Here is a 27,743-nt window from a genome sequence, read left to right as displayed (position 1 = left end):
GCTATTATGTCTTTTATAACTTATAGTGCAGACAACTGTGGTGGAAACTAGAGAACCCTTTGAGACATAGGGCTCCATTTATTAAGCAGCGAATGCTGCTTCGGAGCCCCATCGTTTTAGGTCCGCCTGAAACGGAAGTTAAGAAGCAGAGGTCTTAAGACTGCTGCTCCTTAACTTGTCCGCCACTTTTTAGTTGAAATGCTTGTGCGAGGTCGAGCAGACATGATTTGCTACAGCAAATCCTGTCCGCTCGACTGTTGTTAAATCTACCCCATAGTGTCATAACAGGCACTTCTCAATAAGAGTGATTTATCTTCCTACTGAAGTAAGGCATGCTGTACATTTATAAGCTCTTTAATTTTTTAGCATGATACTGCTTGTGTATTGAGTGTGTTAGCTACCTCTACTTTGGCAATTTACTTTTTGAATTTTCTGGTTTTGACTTGGCTACACCTGACTCTGTTTTTGTTTAATCCCTTTAGTTTAGGTTGACTTGGTTATTTGACTTTAGCTTGTTTTTTGGACTTTACATCCATTTTCTGTCTTTTTACGTGAAATGTTAATTCTACTGCAATACCTTAATATATTAAGGACTAGATTACAAGTGGAGTGTAACCAATAGCGCACAATCTAGTATTACATATGAAAAGTAAAAAAGGATTACCAGAGATTCTTAAAGCCACCAACATTTATTTAGCGCCCTATATAATTTAGGAACAGTCACAATGATCTTTGGAACTGTTCCTAAATTACACAAATTACAAAATTCCCATCTATGCATTAAAACAAAATCATATAGCACAATGACCACAGTCCACTCTTTCAAATACTTGGGTATTTTGTTAGACCCCAATCTATCTTTTGGCCTCCACATAGAAAAACTTGCATCTAAACTTTATCCAAAACGAGGTGCCCTGTACAGAAACAAATCCTGCCTAAGTCCTAAAGTAAAGGAAAAGATTGTACAGCATATGCTGATGCCCATCATTGATTATGGGGATGTAGTATATGCACCTGCGCCACAAACCCACCTTAACAAACTTAATACATTGTATAACTCATTCTGCCGCTTTGTGCTACAATGTAATTACAGGACCCACCATTGTGACATGCTAAAAGAACTAAGCTGGCTGTTATTGGAATCCAGATGCACCCTCCATCTTTCCAGCCTTGCGTTTAACAGCATTTCTGGGAAGCTCCCACCCTAGCTAAGCAGATTACTCTCCCTGGCTGCTCCCACATCCTATAACCTCTGATCCAATAACTGCACTTTATTTAGTATGCCTCAATATAAAACGAAAGCAGCTGGATCCTCCTTTTCCTACAGAGCACCGAAAATATGGAATGACCTACCGCATACTTTCAAATCTTCCCCTAGCCTAAAATCCTTTAAGAGATCCCTCTCCACATATCTCAAAACAGAATGCATCTGTTATGGTTGATTATATATTTCCTACCTGTTCTATGTAAAATTTTGTAATATTGTTTATTAATATTGTTTTTATATTTTATTGTACCCTATTTTATCAATGCAGTGTTTTGTTCATCCAGGACAACGAGAGGCATCTCAATGTATCCTTCTTGGTAAAATATTTTATGAATAAATAAATAAATATTTTGTATGGACAGTGCAGAGTGAGCTACTATCGCTTATATTACAAGTAGTGAGTTAAGATGTGTGCTTGAGTGTAATGCAAATTAACGCTGGAATATTGAGAGCTTTGGAGACTTGAGATAAGTGTCAATGCTTGAATATAGGCATAACAAAATAGATGTATAACATAATAAATAAACCATTTCATTCATATTTATACATATTACATTTAAAGTAAAGGTTAATTAGTGAAGTAAGGGCTAGATTACAAGTTGAAAGTAAACACAATCATGAGAGAGCAGTCACATTTTGCGCTCTGCAGATTAGCGCGACTGAAAACCTTGCTTAAAGAGTAGTACATTTAAAAAAAAGTTGCTCTAAACACTACATAAATACAATTGAAAATTAAAGTTACACTCACATAAAACACTGATAAAAAATTATTCATATAAATATTATTAAAAAATTATAAGGGTTCAAATGTATATGGTATATGACCAGGTCTTTGACTGCAAATGGCTATATTGTGTATATATGTATATATTTTCCTAGAAATATATAGGTATAGATATCTATTTTACATTATTAGCAGATATATTTAGAAATATATATTTAATAATAAAAAAATTGTGAAGAACATAGGAATGTAAAAAAATATATGCATAACTTGCCACGGTGTCGGGTTAGTACTCTTAAAGTGTATTTTTGAAATATAAAATATTAATCATTAACAATAATTATACATACTGTAAAAAATCTAAATAATCCATTAACTATATATATATATATATTTTATGTTTCAAGAATGCGCTTTAAGATTACTAATTCTTCATGTGCGCTAATGCGACAATGCGTTAGACCTAAAGCTTGAAGCTGTTAGCTCATTACTCATATTTTACATTTCTATGATCCTTACATAGATGAAAATTTAATTTTTATTTTTAAATATATATATATATATATAGGGCTCAAAATTATAAGCCCTAAGCTACTAGCAGTGGATGCTCCTCCATAGGATCACAGCCACACGTGAACCCCCAGAACCCCCCACCCCCAGAGCCCCCCAAAAGAATAAGAAATAAAAAAATAAAAAAATTAACAAATTAAATAAATAAATCATATTGGCTCAATAAATCTAATTATATAATATTTCATTGTGGCTTAATAAATCTAATTATATCAATTGTAATACAGGCTCCATTGCAGTTTTTCTAAAAAAAAAAAATTGCCATGTTTACTGCTATCTATCGCACAGCACCGCATGTGCGATAGATAGAAGTATAGGGAAAAGCACTTTCCCCTTTCTGTCTGCAGTGCCTGCAGCGCCTCCCACAACCCAGCCTATAGCCTTGCTAACCGCACAGGTCTCAGTGTGCGATTGAGAACAAACTGTCATGTCACATGACACTCATATACTGAGAGCTGTGTGTGTGGGAGGCGCACATTGGAAACTGTAGGGTGCGCTATACTTCTACAGAGCAGAGCATAGGAATTTGATCCACTTCCTGCTGCTCTATCCTCTATTACTGCGCGGTTAGCCTAAACTTGCCCTGTGTGTGTGGCTCAGCTGACACTAGTGAGGATGCCAGTCAGGAGGAGGAGGTGGGAAATCAAATATATTCTGTACTTCTACGGTGCTTGTACTTGGCTTTAAAATTCACAATTTATTCAGCTGTGACCTGGAAAAAAATAGAGTACAAATATAGCACTCATAACGTTTGATTTATATTATTCTAGTAAGCAAAGTATGGACAAATTAATCAATTCTTCTTTTTCCAGCTCTTAGCTGAATAAATTGTGAATTATTAGTAGCAGCTCCCTGCTCTCCCTTCTAACTTGGACAATCCCTCATCTCGCCATGTGCTCTCTCTGCCACATTCATCACACTGACTGGTTCAGATTTGCTCTGCCCTCCCCCTTTATAGCTTGCTACGTCTCGAGCAAGCTTTGAATGGGGAGGTTAGAGCAGAGCTGCACCGGACAGCATGATGAATGCAGCAGAGAAAGCAGACAGTCACAGACAGTGCACATCTGTGGGTCTGAATCTGCTGTCACTCACAGAAAAATGGAAGCCTTACTAGTAAACCCCTCCAGATGCTTTAGGAGTACAGAGGGGTTAAGCCCGTGTTTAGCCATCAGAGCAGCCTTCACACAGAGGAGTGTAAGGAATGCAGCACTCAAGAGGTTGGTCACAGAGTAAATTCTGAATAGAAAATAATGTCTGGTTATGTTTATTTAACACCTTGCAATCCAGCTGGGAGAAACATATGACCTGAAGCTGTATCTGCAGTGTCGTGCAAATCTGGCTGCAGATCTTGTTTGCCCTAGATCTCTACAAGTTTATAGCAGCTCCTTTCACCCCCTATTAAACTGCATTTTACATGTTGTTGGGAAGAAGCAGGATGAATAGCAGACACATAAAAGTCATGCATAAATGAAAGACAGAAAACCATCTTTGTCATATACTTTAATGTTACATCAAATAAATGAATGATTGTGTTATGAATAACATCTAAGCCAGGTTTCAGAGGGCATTTTCAAATCTTCCTTATAACATTTAGCACATTGACACAATAGAGGTCACAATGCGTTGGTAGCTAAGGGGTTAAGGCAAGTGCTGTCTGGGCACCCATTGGCAGCTTCATTTACAAAAATATTCCTTCTAAAGTCTGTGTATGTGTGTGTAGTATGTATGTATGTTTGTGTAATGTGTATGTAGTATGTATGTATGCAGTCGTTGTGCATGTGTGTGTGTAGTATGTATGTTTGTTTAATGTGTATGAAGTATCTATGTATGTAGTGTGTGTGTGTTGTGTGTATGTATGTTTGTGTAATGTGTATGTAGTATGTATGTATGCAGTCTGTGTGCATGTGTGTGTGTAGTATGTATGTTTGTGTAATGTGTATCAAGTATCTATGTATGTAGTGTGTATGTGTGTGTAGTGTGTATGTATGTTTGTGTAATGTGTATATAGTATGTATGTATGCAGTCTGTGTGCATGTGTGTGTGTAGTATGTATGTTTGTGTAATGTGTATGTAGTATGTATGAATGCAGTGTGTGTGCATGTGTGTGTGTAGTATGTATGTTTGTGTAATGTGTATGTAGTATGTATGCAGTCTGTGTGTAGTGTGTATATATGTATGTTTTTGTAATGTGTATTTAGTCTGTGTGTGTGTATGTATGTTTGTGTAATGTGCATGTAGTATGTATGCAGTGTGTGTATATGTGCGAAGTGTGTATCTATCATATATACAGTTTCCCATTTAAGGGGCGTGGCTTTATTTAAAGGGGTGGGGTCTAGTGCCCCACCATCTTTAAAATTCACCAGCCACCACTGGCTACTAGCCAGCCCAAAATATTACTCGCCACTTTTGATCCTCCCCACAACCCTGCCCACATCATACCCACTAACCCCCCTCTCTTTGCATAAGTTTAGCCAATGTGAAACACCTAATTGTGAAGTAATTTTTTTTATATTGTTTTTTTTTATACCATACAGTAAATTAAATAATGCTATATAAAGTAATAGATTAGCAAAAATAAGTGCATAGAAGTTAGCAACATCAACTAAGGGACATAAAACTGAAGTTGTTGAACTGAGAGTAAGCAGAGAGTGTTGACATTAATGTGAGGTCATAGAAGACCTGGAAAAAATGTTTTAAAACTATCATCTTGCATCTATATTTCTCCACTCCCTCTCTTTAATCCCTCTTTTTACTCCCTCCCTTCTCTCTCAGGTCATATTTGCTCTTTACACTCTTTCTCTCTTCTCTCTTAAATCTCTTCACTCTTTTTTTTTCTCCAGTCTTTCGTAACACTATCTTTTTCTCCACTTTTCCTCTTCAATCTCTCTCTGCCCCTGTTTAACCTTCAGAAGTAACAGTCTAAGCACAAATGGGGTCCTTATGGCCCTAGAGGAATAACATATCCTTGCCCTTTCATAGATATATAATATACCTTTAGATAATATTTCACTCGCCACTGTTAAAGGGACACTCAGGTTAAATTAAATTTTCATGATTCAGATACAGCATGTAATTTTAAACAACTTTCCAATTTACTACTGAGCATGTGCAAGAATTCACAGACTATACATATATGCATTTGTGATTGGGTGATTGCTATCACATGGTACAAGGGGAGTGGAAATGTATATAACTTTGAAATTTGTTATAAAAAAATCTACTACTCATTTGAAGTTCAGACTAAGTGCTATTGCATTGTCTTGTTATCTTGCATTTGTTGATTATGCAAATCTAATGTGTTGACTGGTCCTTTAAATTTCCACTCGCAGTGGCTAGTGGGCTAGAGGAAATTTAGAGCCCTGATATATATATATATATATATATATATATATATATATATGAAAATGTTAATGTAAAATAGATATCTACACTAGGGATTTGGATTTGTTTTGTTACAAATGCACATTCATAAACTAAATGGAATATTCGATTAAATGCATAAGCAAAATTTAAAGATAACAAAAAATACTGATGAAATTAATCAGTATTCATTTGTTTTCTTTAAATCATTTTTTACGGTTACAATACTTACCTAACGCTCTAACCTTATCCTCTTCTTCTTCACCGACCACGCTAACAGGAGGCCCTGATATTGAAAGATTTCTAGCTTGGAGAGAAATTGCAGTTCAAACTTCACTGGTGCTGAACTCACTGTATTTTCAAAATAAAAAGGGCGGAACTATCCAGTACTGCAAGATCTTATTTATGTATGTGAAGCAGAGACAAGCCTAGTACAAAATAGCAGTGCATGATATCAGAGATTTCTTACATATACACTTTGTGCATTATCTTTTATATTACTATACATTTCAGATTAGGTCCTTTCAGTATTATTGCATTTAAGTACTCATTTATATTTTAATACATTTAATTTTGATCTAGCATTGATTTTACACATTCTGATTACACTTTAAAAGTTTCAGTGTTACTTTAATAATGTAGGATCATATTTTGTATATTTCTGTGTAGCTTTTACAAATTACATTGCACTTTGTATTTGCTGCATTGCAAACTAAAACTGGCACTTTCTGAAAGTGGGAGGGACAGGGCAGTTGTCTGGGCTGAACAGGGGAGTTCCCAGGGTATGTCTGAAGATCTCTCAAAGTCTTGTGAAAATTTGTAAGCATTTTAACCAACTCATTTGTCTTGCCAGCTGTATGCAGGTGATGTTTTACACAAAATTCTCAATACACTTATGTGAATCAAGAGAAAAGGAAAATATATACTAAAATATAGACAAAAGCAAGTTAAATTGTAGTGAAAAAATTTCAGTTTAATTTGAAATTGATGCAAACGGAACCTTTATATAAGCCCCAGGGGTTCTCCAATTACCTACTCTCTCCCATGGGAAATTTTGTATCCCAGGGAGCTTCATTGCTTTCTATGGAAGATCTTTCATCTCTCTGAGATTTACAGGTTCTTGACACTCACATGGACAAACCAACATTAAATATTAATAGTAGGTTGTTTGTCCAAGTGAGTGTGTGTTTTTATGTTTAGTTAATAGTATACTACATGGAGGTATCATTTCATAACTCAATAGAAATGTTGCATGCTCAGTAGTACCTATTAGGGTGTCCAGCATTTACACATGCAGGGTACACTGGAAACTGTCTGATTCCTAAAACAAAATGGCAGTCTGCCGAGTATAATTGGATCGTATTGTAACAAAGTATAATTTTTCTACCGCTTGTTTACAATTCAAATACTATTGTTTCACACCACAGTTACGTCCCTCATAGCCCTGCCCACCTACGCATTTTGTCACTTGAGCGTGACTTTGTCAGGGCTTAGGGGCAGTCTCAGTCATCATAGCTTATTTTATAGGCATATGTTGCCATGGTAGTCAATTTAATTGGCAGCAATGTTATATTGCCTGGCGTCAACAAAAGACGAAATTCATACAGGACAGTGACGAAATGCATCAGTGGGCGGGGCTATGAGGGACGTAACTGTGGTGTGAAACAATAGTATTTGAATTGTAAACAAGCGGTAGAAAAACAATACTTTGTTACAATACGATACAATTATACTCGGCACACTTTCTTTTTTTATGACGATTAGTTGGAGACTGAATAGCCAGCTAATTAGGATATACTATACAAACGGCAGGGAAAAAAACACTGAATAGATTGAAAATACGGTATATATTATATGATACACTTAGAGGCCTAGTTATCAACGTGTCTACTTACCTGCCTTCGCAGGCCCAATACGCCCACCTAAGCTTGCCTACCATCGCCGCCGCGGACCGGAAAAATCTTGCCAAAGTTATCAAAAAAGCTGTCAAAAAGCCGTGCACCAAGTACGGGGTGTAGAGCAAAGGACTGTGATAGTTATCACTCATCCAATCTCGCTGCTCTTCGGCTTTTTGACAGCTTTATTGATACCCCTGTCACTAAGCACCCACACTAAACTATACTGTTCTACCCCCTATACCGGCACCCCCGGAGCCCCCCCGCAACTAAATAAAGTTATTAACCCTAAACCGCCGCTCCTAGACCCCGCTGCAACTCTTATAAATGTATTAACCCCTGAACCGCCGCTCCTAGACCCACGCCGCAACTATAATAAATGTATTAACCCCTAAACCGCCGCTCCCGGAGCCCACCGCCACCTACATTATACCTAGTAACCCCTATCCTGCTGATCCCGGACCCCGCTGCAACTAAATAAATTGTTTAACCCCTAAACTGCTGCTCCCGGACCCCGCCGCCACCTATATTAAACTTATTAACCCCTAATCTGCCCTCCCCTACACCGTCGCCACCTATAATACATTTATTAACCCCTATCCTACCCCCCCTACACCGCCGCAACTAAAATAAAATTATTAACCCCTAAACCTAAGTCTAACCCTAACCCTAACACCCCCTAACTTAAATATTAATTAAATACATATAAATATTATAACTCTTATTAACTAAATTAATCCTATTTAAAACTAAATACTTACCTTTAAAATAAACCGTAATATAGCTAAAATATAAATAATAATTATATTGTAGCTATCTTAGGATTTATTTTTATTTTACAGGCAAATTTCAATTTATTTTAACTAGGTACAATAGCTATTAAATAGTTATTAACTATTTAATAGCTACCTAGATAAAATAAAGTCAAATTTACCTGTAAAATAAAAACTAACCTAAGTTTCAATTACACCTAACACTACACTATCATTAAATAAATTATTCCTATTTAAAACGAAATAATTACCTGTAAAATAAACCCTAAGATAGCTACAATGTAATTAATAGTTACATTGTAGCTATTTTAGGATTTATATGTATTTTACAGGTAACTTTGTATTTATTTTAGCTAGTTAGAATAGTTATTAAATAGTTATTAACTATTTAATAACTACCTAGCTAAAAGAAATACAAAATTACCTGTAAAATAAATCCTAACCTAAGTTACAATTAAACCTAACACTACACTATCATTAAATTAATTAAATAAATTACCTACAAATAACTACAATTAAATACAATTAAATAAACTAACTAAAGTACCAAAAATAAAAAAACTAAGTTACAAAAAATAAAAAAAATAAGTTACAAACATTTCAAAAATATTACAACAATTTTAAACTACTTACACCTAATCTAAGCCCCCTAATAAAATAACAAAGCCCCCCAAAATAAAAAAATGCCCTACCCTATTCTACATTAAAAAGTTAACAGCTCTATTACCTTACCAGCCCTTAAAAGGGCCTTTTGCGGGGCATGCCCCAAAGAAATCAGCTCTTTTGCCTGTAAAATAAAAATACAACCCCCCCCCCAACATTAAAACCCACCACCCACACACCCCTACTCTAACCCAAACCCCCCTTAAATAAACCTAACACTACCCCCCTGAAGATCATCCTACCTTTAGCCGTCTTCAGCCAGCCGACCACCGATGGAACAGAAGAGTACATCCGCAGCGGCCGAAGTCATCATCCAAGGGGCGCGGAAGAAGTCTTCCATCCGATTGAAGTCATCATCCAAGGGGCGCTGAAGAAGTCTTCCATCGGATTGAAGTCATCATCCAAGGGGCGCTGAAGAAGTCTTCCATCCGATTAAAGTTATCATCCAGGCAGCGTCTTCAATCTTCATCCATCCAGAGCGGAGTAATCTTCAGACGAGCCGACGCGGAGCCATCTTCTTCCACCGACGACTAGACGACAAATGAAGGTTCCTTTAAGTGACGTCATCCAAGATGGCGTCCCTCGAATTCCGATTGGCTGATAGGATTCTATCAGCCAATCGGAATTAAGGTAGGAAAAATCGGATTGAAGTTCAATCCGATTGGCTGATACAATCAGCCTATCAGATTGAGCTCGCATTCTATTGGCTGTTCCGATCATATATATATATACTACATGGAGGTATTATTTCATAAGTCAATAGATTTATTATATAAGGGTTTTGCACTGTTTTCAGAAGAAGAAGTAACCTTGACCAGGGCAGATATTGATAGGTGGATAATAGGGCAGACTAAAGGGTCATGTATATTTGTAACTGTTGATTTAAATAATTTAAATCAACAGTTACAAATATACAAATGTGCCATTACACTACTGTATAGTACAGTCTTATTACCCTATCGAATACATATACATAATTGTGCCCCTTCACGTTTTCCCCTAAACTCAGTATTTTTAATTAACATACCTTAAAGTTTCATTTTTAAATTTTCTTTTTGTGTTAGACTAGTAGTGCACTGGTCTGTGTCGTGATCCGTATTACCTGTGACTGCCGTCTAACTCTCACGTGGCCTCCAAGTTGTTCCAACTAGGCTAGTAGGCTCTCCCATGACTATGTCATGTGTGACTGTGTGTGACAACTGACGTTCTAGCTTGAGTGAAAGACAGACGGTCAGCCAGTGAGTGACTGAGTGAGTCTGACTTTAGACTGATTGCAGTTGTGGACCGGTTAAGTTGCCTTAGCCTAAAGCAAGCAAATGTGTGATGCTGTCGTGGCGCTGCCCCATTGCCTCTATTGGAGCGTGAGCGGACGCTCCTGAGTCCTGACTGCCTCAGCTGAGAGCTGCTCACATTCCATGTAAAGTAAATGAGTCAATTCGGCAAATGCCTGAATGAGTGGCTGAGCCTGTCATTCTATGTGCAGTGCTGCTTGCTGGCGGCTCTGCCGCTGCGCTCCCTCACAAGTAATTCACAACTTTGCTGCTCTCCACACACTTCTGCAGCTGCCCCAGCACAACCTCTGCCGGCCAACCAGGATTTTTCCCGGTATCCCGACGGCCCAATCTGGCCCTGACACTGCTGTATACAAAATAAAGTACAAAATAGAAATTGCAAAGTTAAAATGTAATAAAATGTAATCTGAATTGTAAAGTGATATAAAATAGAAAGCACAACGTGTAAATGCAGCAGAACTGTCATGTCATACACTGGGCTTGTCTCTTCTTCACATACAGAAATTCAAGAAAAGGCCCTTTCTAGAAGTAAAGCAAAATCTGCCTTTTGAAAATTTCTCTAGGGATCTTGCAATGCTGGAGAAACATTTTAGAATATCTCACCTGAGCAGAGAGGTTTTGAATATCAGGGCCTTAGTGTGCTTGGTTCCCAGGACCTGCACTAACTTTAGTTGTGAATTTGGAAAATCTGCAAAAATCCATGCAAGGTACTTCGTACTGGAATTTAGATAGGTTGAAATGGGGATTATTGACTTAGTATACATAATTATATTATCCCATTAAGCTAATATTTGTGTTTTTAACACCACATCCCTCTGGATCCCTATTGTGTATGATATCACTATTTAAACATGTATATCTACCAAGCTGTCACTAGAAATCTAGAACTGTAGGGTAAACAGTCAACTAATTAATATTAGATCATAGCAATCTAGGGATTTGTTTGCCAAACTCTGAAACATCATACACATTCTGAGTTCCATACCTCTGTGATATCTGGCAGTTTTGATGGCAGGCACAACAAACATGTGATCTCCACATAAATCAATAAACTTGTTTCGTATTTCTACTGGATCCTCCGTATGACCAAAGTAATCATCTATAATTATGGGAAGAGTTTCGGGCCTTATACCCTGTATAACCAAATTTAAATGGGTTAATAAACATTAAAAATAAGTCAGTTTTAAAAAATATGATTTCATAAGGTAGTCAAAAGGCCTTACTGAGAAAGGACCATCGAGGAGAATTGAGTGTGTAGTGTCCTTATCCATTTTTTCTATTATGTGCGTAAGATTCATGAACTGGACAAAAAAAAAGAAAAAGAATAGTTTAAATTAAAATGTATCTTATTGAAATTAATTGCTGTCTTTTTCTTTTACAAGTGCATAAATACATTGGATTTCTGCCATACAACTGTTAAAAGATAATTATTTTATTTTAATTATCTGTGTGATATCTATGTTTAGCTTTATGTTATATTCGAACTCTCTGCTACCTTTTTATTCAATGAGATACCTGCTGGTCAGTGGCCACATTATACAGATATTTAGAAACAGATTTTGATGGTAAATAAGAACAAGAAGTCTGGTTTAGTATTTCACTTTTTCTATCATATGTATATACTTAAAGAATCCTCAGAACAGCCTTGTCCATATTTCATGTTGTTTTGAATTCCCTTAGAATATCCTAACCACCTCTACCAGATCTATTAATCAAACAAACCTTCTCATATAAGTTCTTACACAAATTGTTCATGAACCATCTACAAAGCAAATTGAGAACATGACCCCTTGTTTTGGTGTAGTTCACATGAGTGGTATAAAATCAGTGAACATGCCTGTATTTACTGTATTGTCTACCTTGAGTGTGGCATTTGATATGGCCACAAACAAACCATTCTGAGTAAATTACATCCACAGCTGCAGCTAATGCACCATAGTGAAGACAATTTCAGTACATTATCTGCTTGCTCACTGGGGCACAACCAACCAAATGGCAAGGGTGTAAAACTCTATCCACATATTGTGTGAGTTATCCAGCAAGCAGCACTGAGGACATTTAAATTAAAGCTCTGTCTCCCATGGAGAACTAAAGCAACCCTAGGTGAGCTGTACATCAAAGCAACCTTTCCAGACAACATAACCACTCAGGAAAGGAAAAACATTCTGAAATAGGAATCACAGAGGACTGAACATGCCACACTTTTTAATCCAGTAAAGCAGTACAACAACTTACAATCTCAACAAAGTTGCCACTCCACAGTCACTCACATAACCAGACTCTCAAGGATTTTTTCAATAGCAATATCTTCTAATTTAATTTCAGATACATGCAAACGAACTTGTTAGACTTTCATCCAGAGTGCAATCATAAATGTTTTCACTTTCCAATGTCATTTCACATTATTTCTAGTTTGAAAAGAACCATTATCACGACAACAATTATGCTACATCCAACATAACTTAATTTTCACCTTATGCATATTCTGAATATGACTAACTATATTTTGGAAACTTATTACCCTCTCTTTACAGCATGTTCTGATAAAATTATACTAATGATGAATTGTTTTGTGAAAAGGTAAGTAGTGTCTGATAAATTGGCTTCTTGTATATAAATTTAGGGATTTCTTGGGAAGAGAATCAACATAAATATAGATGGGCTATTAGTTTGTCTGACCTCAGTAGTGCATGTACTGATTGTATCATAAACATTTTTTTATTAGATAACGTTTTGCAAAATTGTAAACAATTTAAAAACAGAACTATGATTATTTAGTGAACATTCAGTTTATTATATAACTACAAGCATAGAATGTGTTTTATAAGATGCTGAAGTACAATTTATTAGAATCGCCCTGTCTGAGCGTATTGTTTGTAATATTAGGGCCGCAATCCGATATACGGCGTAGTTTTCGGCGCAAGCGAGGGAACCCACGCGGCCCGTAATTTCACCTCGCAACTCGAGCTATCACATATACTGCGCCGTCAGATGCTAAAGTGCCGTAAGTCGGATAAACTAGCGATGTCCAGAAATAAGCGTAAGTACAAATTTCTGGAGTCGCCAGTGACTTACGGCACTTTAGCAACTGCCGCAGCATAAAAAAACTAACTAAAGTATTAAATATCCCGTAACAGTCTAACACGCCTCCCAAAAATAACCTGACACGTATACCCCTCTATCCACAATCCCCCCTCTCACTCCTAATAATAAATATATTAACCCCTAAACCGCCGCTCCCGGACCCCGCAGCCAGCTACATATGTCTTACCCCCTAATCTGACCCCCCTACACCGCCGCCAGCTACAGTAAATGTTTTACCCCTAATGTGAGCCCCCTACCCCGCCGCCACCTACATTAACTATATTACCCCCTAATATGATCCCCCTACACCGCCGCCACATATATTAAAATTATTAACCCCTAATCTAATCCCCCTACACCTACGCCACCAATATTAAATATATTAACCACTAAACCTAAGTCTAACCCTAACACCCCCTAACGTAATTATTATTAAAATAAATCTAAATAATATTAATGATATTAACTAAATTATTCCTATTTAAATATAAATACTTACCTATAAAATAAACCCTAAGATAGCTACAATATAATTAATAATTACATTGTAGCTATGTTAGGGTTTATATTTATTTTACAGGTAACTTATTTTAACTAGGTACAATAGCTATTAAATAGTTAATAACTATTTAATAGCTACCTAGTTAAAATAATTACCAAATTACCTGTAAAATAAATCTTAAACTAAGTTACAAATACACCTACACTATCAATAAATTAATTAAATAAACTACAAATATCTAAACTAAAATACAGTTAAATACACTAAACTAAATTACAAAAAAAACAAAACACTAAATTACAAAAATAAAAAAAGATTACAAGAATATTAAGCTAATTACACCTAATCTAAGCCCCCTAATAAAATAACAAAGCCCCCCAAAATAATAAAATTTCCCTACCCTAATCTAAATTACAAAAGTAATCAGCTCTATTACCAGCCCTTAAAAGGGCCTTTTGTGGGGCATTGCCCCAAAGTAATCAGCTCTTTTACCTGTAAAAAAAAAGAACAACCCCCCCATTACAACCCACCACCCCTACTCTAGAGTAGGGGTGTGTGGGTGGTGGGTTGTAATAGGGGGTGTTCTTTTTTTACAGGTAAAAGAGCTAATTACTTTGGGGCAATGCCCCACAAAAGGTCCTTTTAAGGGCTGGTAATAGAGCTTATTACTTTTGTAATTTAGATTAGGGTAGGGAAATTTTATTATTTTGGGGGCTTTGTTATTTTATTAGGGGGTTTAGATTAGGTGTAATTAGCTTAAAATTCTTGTAATCTTTTTTTTATTTTTGTAATTTAGTGGGTTTTTTTTTTGTAATATAGATTAGTGTATTTAACTGTATTTTAGTTTAGATATTTGTAGTTTATTTAATTAATTTATTGATAGTGTAGGTGTATTTGTAACTTAGGTTAGGATTTATTTTACAGGTAATTTGGTAATTATTTTAACTAGGTAGCTATTAAATAGTTATTAACTATTTAATAGCTATTGTACCTAGTTAAAATAAATACCAAGTTACCTGTAAAATAAATATAAACCCTAAAATAGCTACAATGTAATTATTAATTATATTGTAGCTATCTTAGGGTTTATTTTATAGGTAAGTATTTAGATTTAAATAGGAATAATTTAGTTAATATTATTAATATTATTTAGATTTATTTTAATAATAATTACGTTAGGGGGTGTTAGGGTTAGACTTAGGTTTAGTGGTTAATAATTTTAATATAGGTAGCAGCGGTGTAGGGGGATTAGATTAGGGGTTAATAATTTTAATATAGGTGGCGGCAGTGTAGGGGGATTAGATTAGGGGTTAATATATTTAATATAGGTGGCGGTGGTGTAGGGGGTCAAATTACAGGTAAAAGAGCTGATTACTTTGGGGCAATGCCCCGAAAAAGGCCCTTTTAAGGGCTGGTAATAGAGCTGATTACTTTGGGGCAATGCCCCGCAAAAGGCCCTTTTCAGGGCTATTTGTAATTTAGTTTAGGGTAGGGAAATTTTAGTATTTTAGAGGGTAATACATTTAATGTAAGTGGCGGCGGTATAGGGGGATCAGATTAGGGGTTAATACATTTAATATAGGTGGCGGCGGTATAGGGGGATCAGATTAGGGGTATACATATATATTTAATGTAGGTGGCGGCGGTGTAGGGGGATTAGATTAGGGGTTAATACATTTAATATAGGTGGCGGCGGTATAGGGGGATCAGATTAGGGGGTAATACATATAATGTAGGTGGCAGCGGGGTCCAGGAGCGGCGGTTTAGGGGTTAATAACTTTATTAAGGATTGCGGCGGGGGATTGCGGTTGACAGGTAGATAGACATTGCGCATGCGTTAGGTGTTAGATTTTATTTTGCAGGTAGTTTAGGGAGTTACGCGGCTCCAATACTCAGCGTAAGGCTTACTACAGCTGCATGTTGTGGCGAGGTGAAAATGGAGTAAGATTTCTCCATTTTCGCCACGTAAGTCCTTACGCTGTATATTGGATACCAAACTGCGCGGGTTTGGTATATCAGTCTATGGGCCAAAAAACTACGTCCGAAGGCTGAAATATACGAGCGTAACGTCTATGTTACGCCATGTATGTGATACCAAACCCGGCTTTTGCGGGCGACGCTGCATATCGGCTCGAGGCCCAGGTTTAAGAATATTCAATAAACAATAGTCTTTATATTTTGGGTTTCTCAAGAAACTGTTCCTTACCTGTGGAATAGTCCACCCACACTCCTGGTTATTTACACCAATCATATAGGGAACACGGTGGCTCTCTTTCGCAGCCAGAAGCTCTTCTGGATGTTTGGGTAGGAACACTCCATCTACACAGGCAGGGGTGATTGGAAATTTCTGTAAAGGCAGAATGTTTACTCATTATTCCCTAAAAGTTTTTAATGATATTTGTGCAAATGAAGTTATACTAACAATACTGTGTCAAATTACAAGTGGAGCAGTATGTAACGCTCCCACTCGAGCATTGAATCCGCTAGAAGCAAGTTTTTTGTGCGCATCATTTTGCACTCTTATTACAAGTTGAAAGCAAACTGTTTTCGCCTTGCATGCTAACTAACTGAGCGTAAAAAGCCGAACTTAGAATATAACACGCACAATATCGTATTCCCCCATAGAAGTCAGTGGAATAAAAAAAATCTAACACACTACTCACGTGCAAACCTGATCGCATATTCTAAAGTGCGCTAACTCAACATGAGATATATGTAGTAGGGTAAGTGCACTCTCACAAACAGGTAGTCAAATGCTAAGAAGAATGTAGATAAAGATTATAGAACAAAGCACTCACTGGTCTTGTAAAGTGTCCAAACTAATTTTTCCCCAGTGATGTTTTGGGGTGTTCACCCCTTCATCAGAACAACAATAATGAATCTCACAGCAAACAATTTAAAGTGTTAGAACCCCACCCACTTACAGAAAAAAACACCAAAGGGTTACCATAGTAACATCAAAACAAAACCATTCCATTGTCTGTATTGTATTAATTAATTAATCAGTGACCCACAGAACACAGAATACAAATTAGTGACTGTAAGGATATATACACATAGGTGACAGAGAGTTATGTAAGTGTTACACCATAATTACTAACTTAAATTACCCATGATATAATAAAACATAACAAATAAAAATAAATGCACAAGGGTCCCAGTGGAAATAGCAGTCTTTGCTGTTGACGTAATGGAAGCAAACAAGTGCGTAATATGATACATTGAGAACAGAACAGTTCAAAGGCTTGACTAGGACAATAGAGATAGTAACTGTGCATACATAGTAACGATATGTACTTCCTGCGGTTTCCACCTCTTAGCCAATACTCTTGCGGGAAATCCATCGACAGTCATTGCCAAGCCAGATTTCCCGCACGGCTATTGGTTAAGAGGTGGAAACTTCACCTCTCAGCCAAATAGCGTTCTGCCGTGGGCTGCCTTAGCAGCTCAGTGCAGCGAATGCTGCAAACAAATAAAGGATCTTTAAGCATGAAGCATTTTATACTTCATGACTGAAAGTCCCCTTTATTTGTTCCAATGGTAAATCCTAGCGTTTCAGAAACCCTAGCATTTACCATAAATTTAATCTTGTAGTTCAGTAAAATGAGCAAAAATCCCATCAACAGCTTATCAGGATCTAAAATGCCCTTTATTACGTTTACTCTCCATCTTATAACTAAACAAATATGTTAGCAGGGTCATTTTAAGGTAAGCAACCTAGATTACAAAAGTGGCGTTATTTAATTTCCTATTACAAGTTTAAAAAAACACTGCTTGTGCGGGCAATATGGAGATATTAAGCGCCATACCGATCCCAAAACAAGCGCTGTGTTTGACGTGCTCGTGCATGCTTTTCCCATAGACATCATTGGGGAGAGCCGGCAAAAAAAAGCCTAACACCTGCGATTGCGGAAACAAAGGCCCCTAACTTTAACATAATTAAAATAGATCTAAATTAACTTAACAATTATTAACTAAATAATACCTATTAACCCCCAAACTGCCAGCTCCCCACATCGCAACAACCTAAATTAAACTATATTAACCCCTAAACCAAACCCTAACGTAACCCTAACCCTAAACCTAACTCTAAACCAAACCCTGACACCCTCTAACTTTAACATAATGAAATTAGATTTGATTTAAACTTTTCAGCCAATAGGAATGCAAGGGACACCATCTTGAATCGCGTCCCTTGCATTGAAGATCCAGTGTACGGCGGCAACAGTATAAAGAGGATGCTCCGCGCCGGATGTCTTCAGGATGGAACTGCCCCGCTCCTCTGGGATCAAGAGAGAAGATGCCGCCTGTATGAAGATTGAAGAGGCTGCCTGGATGAAGACTTCTCGCCGCTTGGATCATGACGCTGCTGCCTGGATGAAGATTGAAGAGGCCAACTGGATGAAGACTTAGTGGGATGTAGATCGTTCAAGCGGGACTTCAAAAACTGTAAGTGGATCGTCAGGGGGTTAGTGTTAGGCTTTTTTAAGGGATTATTGGGTGGGTTTTATTTTTAAGTTTAGTGTCTGGGCAGTAAAAGAGCTAAATGCCCTTTTAAAGGCAATGCCCATACAAATACAATTTTCAGGGCAATGGGTATCTTAGGTTTTTTTAGAATTAGGCTTTTTATTTTGAGGGGTTGGTTGAGTGATGGGTTTTACTGTTGGGGGTTGTGTTTTTTTTTCAGGTAAAAGAGCTGATATCTTTGAGGCAATGCCCCACAAAAGGCCCTTTTAAGGGCCATTGGTAGTTTATTGTAGGCTAGGGTTTTTTTAATTTTATTTTGGGTGTGATTTTTTATTTTGATATTTTTAGAGTAGTGTTGGGATTTTTTAATGTGTAGTTTAGTTTAATTTAATTGGTAGTTAGTTTAATTTTAGTTTAACAGTTATATTAGTTTAATTGTTAGTTTAAACTTGCTGCTAGATTTAGAGTTCTGCAGCCAAAGGGGTGCGTTAGCTACGCATGCTTTTTTTCCCCCGCACCTTTTAAATACCGCTGGTATTTAGAGTTCACAGAAGGCCTGCGTTAGGCTCAAAAAAGGGAGCGTAGAGCATATTTAACGCCACTTCAACTCTTGATACCAGCGGTGCTTACGGACGCGGCCAGCTTCAAAAACGTGCTTGTGCACGATTCCCCCATAGAAAACAATGAAAGCAGCGTTCAGCTCCTAACGCAGCCCCATTGTTTTCTATGGGGAAACACTTCCTACGTCTGCACCTAACACTCTAACATGAACCCCGAGTCTAACCCCTAACCTTACACTTATTAACCCCTAATCTGCCGCCCCCGCTATCGCTGACCCCTGCATATTATTATTAACCCCTAATCTGCCGCTCCGTACAACGCCGCAACATACATTATAGTTATGTACCCCTAATCTGCTGCCCCTAACACCGCCGACCCCTATATTATATTTATTAACCCCTAATCTGCCCCCCACAACGTTGCCGCCAGCTACCTACAATAATTAACCCCTAATCTGCCGATCGGAGCTCTACTATAATAAATGTATTTACCCCCTAAAGTTAAGTCTAACCCTAACACTAACACCCCCCTAAGTTAAATATAATTTAAATCTAACAAAATAAATTAACTCTTATTAAATAAATTATTCCTATTTAAAGCTAAATACTTACATGTAAAATAAACCCTAATATAGCTACAATATAAATTATAATTATATTGTAGCTATTTTAAGATTAATATTTATTTTACAGGCAACTTTGTATTTATTTTAACCAGGTACAATAGCTATTAAATAGTTAATAACTATTTAATAGCTACCTAGTTAAAATAATTACAAAATTACCTGTAAAATAAATCCTAACCTAAGTTACAATTAAACCTAACACTACACTATCAATAAATAAATTAAATACAATACCTACAATTATCTACAATTAAACCTAACACTACACTATCAATAAATAAATTAAATAAAATACCTACAAATAAATACAATTGAATCTAACACTACACTATCAATAAATAAATTAAATAAAATACGCTGAAGTCTTCATCCAAGCGGGAGCTGAAGAGGTCCATGATCCGGCTGAAGTCTTCTATCAACGGCATCTTCAATCTTCTTTCTTCCGGAGCCATCATCTTCCAGCCGACGCGGATCCAACCTCTTCTACCGACGCCTACTCGCCGAATGACGGTTCCTTTAAATGACGTCATCCAAGATGGCGTCCGTCGAATTCCGATTGGCTTATAGGATTCTATCAGCCAATCGGAATTAAGGTAGGAAAATTCTGATTGGCTGATGGAATCAGCCAATCAGAATGAAGTTCAATCCGATTGGCTGATCCGATCAGCCAATCAGATTGAGCTCGCATTCTATTGGCTGTTCCGATCAGCCAATAGAATGCGAGCTCAATCTGATTGGCTGATTGGATCAGCCAATCGGATTGAACTTCATTCTGATTGGCTGATTCCATCAGCCAATCAGAATTTTCCTACCTTAATTCCGATTGGCTGATAGAATCCTATCAGCCAATCGGAATTCGAGGGACGCCATCTTGGATGACGTCCCTTAAAGGAACCTTCATTCTTCAGTTGGACGTCAGAAGAAGATTGATCCGCACTGGAGGTCTTCAAGATGGAGCCGTTCCTCATCGGATGAAGATAGAAGATGTCGCTTGGATCAAGATGGTTGCCGGTCCGGATCTCCTCTCCTTCCCGGATAGTATGAAGACTTTGGAGCCTCTTCTGGACCTCTTCAGCCGCCGCTTGATAGAAGATTTCAGCCGGATTATGGATCGCCAGCCCCCGCTTGGGCTTGGATGAAGATTTCGGAGCCTGGAGCGATCGGTGAACCTGGCATGGTGAAGATAAGGTAGGAAGATCTTCATGGACTTAGTGTTAGGTTTATTTAAGGGGGGTTTGGGTTAGATTAGGGGTATGTGGGTGGTGGGTTGTAATGTTGGGGGGGTATTGTATGTTTTTTTTTACAGGCAAAAGAGCTGAATTATTTGGGGCATGCCCCGCAAATGGCCCTTTTCAGGGCTGGTAAGGTAAAAGAGCATTGAACTTTTTTAATTTAAAATAGGGTAGGGAATTTTTTTATTTTGGGGGTCTTTGTTATTTTATTAGGGGGCTTAGAGTAGGTGTAATTAGTTTAAAATTGTTGTAATATTTTTCTAATGTTTGTAAATATTTTTTTATTTTTTGTAACTTAGTTCTTTATTATTTGTTGTACTTTAGTTAGTTTATTTAATTGTAGTTATTTGTAGGTATTGTATTTAATTAATTTATTGATAGTGTAGTGTTAGGTTTAATTGTAGATAATTGTAGGTATTTTATTTAATTAATTTATTGATAGTGTAGTGTTAGGTTTAATTGTAATTTAGGTTAGGATTTATTTTACAGGTAATTTTGTAATTATTTTAACTATTTTAGCTATTGTACCTGGTTAAAATAATTACAAAGTTGCCTGTAATATAAATATTAATCCTAAAATAGCTACAATATAATTTTAATTTATATTGTAGCTATATTAGGATTTATTTTACAGGTAAGTATTTAGCTTTAAATAGGAATAATTTATTTAATAAGAGTTAATTTATTTTGTTAGATAAAAATTATATTTAACTTAGGGGGGTGTTAGGGTTAGGGTTAGAATTAGCTTTAGGGGTTAAAAAATGTATTATGGTAGCGGTGAGCTCCGGTCGGCAGATTAGGGGTTAATGCTTGAAGTTAGGTGTCGGCGATATTATGGAGGGCAGATTAGGGGTTAATACTATTTATTATAGGGTTATTGAGGCGGGAGTGAGGCGGATTAGGGGTTAATAACTTTATTATAGTAGCGGTGCGGTCCGCTCGGCAGATTAGGGGTTAATAAGTGTAGGTAGGTGGCGGCGACGTTGGGGGGGCAGATTAGGGGTTAATAAATATAATATAGGTGTCAGCGGTATTAGGGGCAGCAGATTAGGGGTACATAGGGATAACTTAGCTGGCGGCGGTGTACGGAGCGGCAGATTAGGGGTTAAAAAATTTAATAGAGTGGCGGCGATGTGGGGGGACCTCGGTTTAGGGGTACATAGGTAGTTTATGGGTGTTAGTGTACTTTAGAGCACAGTAGTTAAGAGCTTTATAAACCGGCGTTAGCCCAGAAAGCTCTTAACTCCTGTTTTTTTTCTGCGGCTGGAGTTTTGTCATTAGATTTCTAACGCTCACTTCAGCCACGACTCTAAATACCGGCATTAGAAAGATCCCATTGAAAAGATAGGAAACGCAAATGGCGTAGGGGGATCTGCGGTATGGAAAAGTCGTGGCTGCAAAGTGAGCGTTAGACCCTTTCCTGACTGACTCCAAATACCAGAGGGCGGTAAAAACCAGCGTTAGGAGCCTCTAACGCTGGTTTTGATGGCTACCGCCCAACTCTAAATCTAGCCGTTGGTTTTTTAATTTGACAGGTAAGTTTTAATTTAATTTAAGATAGGGAAATTGTAATATTAATATAAAGTTAGGGTTTTAAGTTTAGGGTTTACTAGTTTAAATTAGTTTATTGCGATGTGGGGGGGCTTTCAGTTTAGGGGTTAATAGTTTTATTTAGAATATTTCATTGTGGGGGTGCTTTCGGTTTAGGCAGTGGCGTCACTAGGGGGGGGGGGGTGGGGGGGGGCGGGCCGCACCCGGGTGACACCCACCAGGGGGTGACACCAAAAAAAAAAAATTTTTTTTTTTTTTTTTTTTTTTTTTTTAAATTTTATTGAAATTCAAAGAAATACAATGCTGAGATGCATAGATTATTTTATTAGAGGCTGGCATTTGTGAACATTGGTGGGACTGGGGAAGATGTAGACACACAATTTTTTTGCCACTTGAGCCAGTGCTGCAATTTCAACAAATAGTTTTCCCGGCTACTTTTGCTTGTTTGTACTTTGCTTCTCCCCTGCCCAATTTCGCTATGAATGTTGTGGGCATGCCGTGGGGCTTGCAAAGTTGCGCTGCTAGCCTAAACCTGCCTGCCTATCTGTGCTCACTGCTCAGTGACATGTGGAGCAGTGGAGTCACTCACTGCTGTGCTGTCTCTCTAAACGGGAACTAGCAAATCATGAGGGGATGCCTGGCACCTGACCGCATGACTGTTTGACACTGTCTTTAAAGTGAAGGAGCCACGTATGATGCCCACCAGACCATTACGGTTACGGTACACTAAGTGCACACTGAACAGGTAGGAGGGCGGGCAGGGGTCTGGGGGTGGGCAGAGTGCAGAGGTGATTGGCACGCGGCCCGGGGCTGTGCGCTGACAGACTTGGAACAGAGTCAGAGAGCAGAATTTTCATAGTTTGCACCTAAAACTTTTCTTTAGTGATTTATTTTTAGAGTGCTCTGTTTATCTTTCATTTGATGCTCTGCTGAGCCAGGGAGCAGCTCTAGGCATGAGTTTTATAATTAATGCAGTGCACTTTACATATTTTGTATGTGTGTGTCTGAGTTTTTGTGTGTGTGTGTGTCTCAGTGTTTTTGCGTGTGTGTTTTTGTGTGTGTGTCTGAGTGTGTTTCCAAGTGTTTGTGTGTGCATCTGAGTATTTTTTAAGTGTGTCTGAGTGTTTGTATGTGTGCTTGCCTGTGTTTTTGTGTGTGTCTGCTTTCTGGGGGGGGGGGGGGTGACACCATAACTTACCGCACCGGGTGACACCAACCCTAGTGACGCCACTGGGTTTAGGGGTTAATAGGTTTATTATAGTGGCTTGCGGTTTAGGGCTTAATAACTTTAGTACAGCGGGGGCGATGTGGGAAGATGGCAGATTAGGTGTTAATGATATTTAAATAGTGTTTGCGATGTGGGAGGGCGGCGGTTTAGGGGTTAATAACTTTAGTATAGTGGTGACGATGTCTTGGAATGGGGAAATAGGCATTCATATTTTTTTTTAGTTGCGGTGATGTTGGGAGATTAGGGTTTAATAAATTTATTATAGTGTTTGCAATGCGGGAGGGCATCAGTTTAGGGGTTAATAGGTAGTTTATGGGTGTTTAGTGTACTTTGTAACAGTTTAGTTATAAGTTTTATGTTACAGCTTTGTAGTGTAAAACTCATAATTACTGACTTTAGATGGCGGTACGGATCTTGTCGTTATAGGGTGTAACGCTCACTTTTTAGCCGTAATGCAACACTCGTAATACCAGCGCTATGGGAGACCCATGAAAAAAACGTAATTTTTACGAGTGCGGTACTGACGTTGCGTTACAGGCTAAAAGGTGTGCGGTACTCCTATACCGACAAGACTTGTAATAGCTGCGGTGCTGTTTTAACGCTGAAAATGCCATATTTTCAGCGTTACGAGTCGCAACACAAAACTCGTAATCTAGGTGTTTCTTAGTTATGTTATATCAGTCTTGATGTACATGGGTATTTTTATCCTTTATCAGGGAAAATAAGATTACAAAGAAATTTTAAAATATCTAGAAAGATCAAATGTCTAGAAATTTTATTTTCCAAGAGGTCCAGCTCTTTAAATGGTCAGGCATTGGGTTTTACTAAAAGCTCTCTCTCTTTTTCTAGCCTGCCTTAAATGGACAGTATATACAAATGATTAATGATGCGTAGTTAAACAAATATTCAGTATAATTGTATTATTTATTTTGGCCCCTTTATTTAAAATGTAACTCTAAAAACCTTCTCAAGGCTCATCTTGCTAAATATCAGATAGTAATTGGCCCCGTCAAAGATTATCTGAAGATTATCTGAAAATAAATTGCAAAACAATACAGTTGTTAATAAAATAACAACTATGGCTATCATTGTGTAATCCAGTAACAAGACTGGATTGGCTCCTGTAAAAAAAAGGCATACAAGTAAAATTTTGCTTATTTGTCTAGACTTGGCTGGTATGTTTTTCTATAGGAATACATCATAAATGTCTTGAAATTACAAGGTGCTCAGTGTCTCTTTAAAAACATGCAACGAAAATAAATTTTTTTGCTAGTATTGTTAAAATATCAGGTTTTACAAACAATCTATACTGTTTTATTGAATACATTTCAGATACTTATCAGTATTTTGTGAACGTACTGTTGTAAATGACATTCGGCTAGATTACGAGTTTTGTCGGTAAACCCTGTTAGTTGCTAACAAGGCTTTTTTTCCCAGTGCTGACTTTAAACAACGCTGGTATTACAAGTTTTCTGAATGGCTGCGTTAGCCTTTAGAAAAGTGAGCGTTGAGCAGATTTAGCGCTACTTCTCACTGTAATACCAGCGTTGCTTACGGTAGCGGTAAGCTGGCTAAAACGTGCTCGTGCACGATTTCCCCATAGGAAACAATGGGGCTGAGACGGCTAAAAAAAACCTAACACCTGCAAAAAAGCAGCGTCCAGCTCCTAACGCAGCCCCATCGTTTCCTATGGGGAAATACTTTCTAAGTCTACACCTAACACCCTAACATGAACCCCGAGTCTAAACACCCCTAATCTAACACTTATTAACCCCTAAACTGCCGCCTTCGACATCCTCGCCACCTACATTATATTATTAACCCCTAAACTTCCGCTCCGGACACCGCCGCGACCTACATTATACCTATGAACCCCTAATCTGCCGCCCCTAACATCGCTGACACCTACATACTATTTATTAACCCCTAATTTGCTGCCCCCAATGTCGCCGCAACCTAACTACACTTATTAACCCCTAATCTGCCGCCCCCAACGTCCCCGCTACTATAATAAAGTTATTAACCCCTAAACCTAAGTCTAACCCTAACCCTAACACCCTCCTAAGTTAAATATAATTTTAATAAATATAAATAAAATTAAAAACGTATGCAAAAGAGCATACAATAGGGTGCGCAATAAAGAAAAAAATAAATGTATATATATATAAGGGAAAAGCTAATCTACTAAATATTTAATGTGCTACAAGTGTAGGCAATGTGCTAGGTGTTTAGATTATAGATAATTCAGAAAATGTATACAAAAATAAGTGTAAATGCAACAACAATATGGATACGTTAATGTGACAGTGCACTGTTATTTGTTGGTGCTGAATAAACTAATAATCTGAAGACCATAAGTGCTAAAAAAAGAGAGAAAGACCTAAATTAAAAACAAATAGGACATTCTTATGCTTAAAAATATGCCATATAAAAAAAACAAGCAATATAGTAAATTCAGTGGTGAAAATGTGGTGGAAACAAAAACAGATAAATAATGAGGTAGTTTGAAATAACTACGGAATATATACAAAAAATTTTTTTTACAACGGTATTATGAAGTAATAGAGTCACTGATAAATTCAGCAAAGTCAGATAGTCACTGGTAAATTCAATAGAGTAAAAGGCTGCTTCTCTCCGGAGCCGGTGGTGAGTCGGAAGATCTGAAAAGTACAAACAAGAGAGAGAGAGCGCCTGATGGCGTAGTATCGTCTGGATATTACAAATCAAAACAGTAACGGCATCATAGGATGGGTACTCACAAACAAGTTGGCACTCACGGGTAGTGCATATGGGCGGGCTGACCTTTATACAGCAGTCAGTGCGCTGGGGGGTCTGTCCTAGATGTCTGGCCCCTCTGACAGGTATGCGGCTGGTCGTGGATTTTGGGAATGCAGGCGTCTCCCTGACACACAACGTGTGTGCGCTGATTGGATATCTGTGGTGCAGCTGTTCAACTCAGCAAATCGAGTAGCTCCCAGTGTTCACCATATGTGAAGCTTCCGTGACAAACAGTTCCTGGTATTTTTAAAATACTGCCGGTATGAGGGATTCCTCTACATACAGCGTCTGTAGTCTGATAATACAGCTCGGCAAGTAAAGCGACTCTTTAAATCCACAGCGTGTGCGAGTCGTCTCCCCGTTAGTGGCAAACAAATAAAACTTTTGGTCACAATAGTAAAACGATGATGATTCAAAACAATGAAAGCGGATAAAGATGTGTGTAGATAAAAAAGGGGGTTTATTATGAGCTAATACAATGTGTTTCTCGGCCGTAATGCTCACTGGCTGTTTCCTCAGGTAAGAAACCTGAGGAAACGGTTATTACTATCATTAAATAAATTATTCCTATTTAAAACTAAATACTTACCTATAAAATAAACCCTAATATAGCTACAATATAACTAATAGTTACATTGTAGCTATTTTAGGATTTATTTTTATTTTACAGGCAACTTTGTATTTATTTTAACTAGGTACAATAGCTATTAAATAGTTATTAACTATTTAATAAACATAGATAAAATAAATAAACCCTAACCTAACACTACTCTATAATTAAATTAATTAACTAAACTACCTACAATTAAATACAATTAAATTAACCCTTTAAGGACACAGCTATCAGTTTGCTCAATGGTTTTATGCCGGAAAAAATCCTTCATATGTCCTTAAGAGGTTAAATAAACTATAGTACAAAAAGAAACAAACACTAAATTACAGAAAATAAAAAAAAATACAAGAAGTTTAAACTAATTACACCTTATCTAAGCCCCCTAATAAATTAATAAAGCCCACCAAAATAATAAAATGCCCTACACTATACTAAATTACAAAGTAATCAGCTCTTTTACCAGCAATTAAAAGGGCTTTTTGTGTGGGCATTGCCCCAATGTAATCAGCTCTTTTACCTGTAAATAAAAAAATCCCCCCCCCAACATTACAACCCACC

The 27,743-nt window shown here is 37.4% G+C and overlaps 1 protein-coding gene across 1 annotated transcript in view; it reads right to left on the bottom strand.

The window, feature by feature from the left end:
• The window catches only part of LOC128664377 (pyrethroid hydrolase Ces2e), a 121,274-nt gene that overhangs the window by 16,730 nt on the left and 76,801 nt on the right, over positions 1-27,743 (bottom strand). The window contains exons 8-10 of the mRNA XM_053719212.1: positions 16,337-16,477; positions 11,768-11,845; positions 11,530-11,677 (exon numbers count right to left, since the gene is read on the bottom strand). Of these exons, the coding sequence (XP_053575187.1) occupies positions 11,530-11,677; positions 11,768-11,845; positions 16,337-16,477 (367 nt within the window). The remainder of the gene's footprint in view (positions 1-11,529; positions 11,678-11,767; positions 11,846-16,336; positions 16,478-27,743) is intronic.

The sequence above is a fragment of the Bombina bombina genome, chromosome 1, assembly GCF_027579735.1.
Source record: "Bombina bombina isolate aBomBom1 chromosome 1, aBomBom1.pri, whole genome shotgun sequence".
NCBI lineage: Eukaryota > Metazoa > Chordata > Amphibia > Anura > Bombinatoridae > Bombina > Bombina bombina.
The sequence above is the reverse complement of the archived record's forward strand: the minus strand, read 5'-3'. Positions and strand labels throughout refer to the sequence as shown.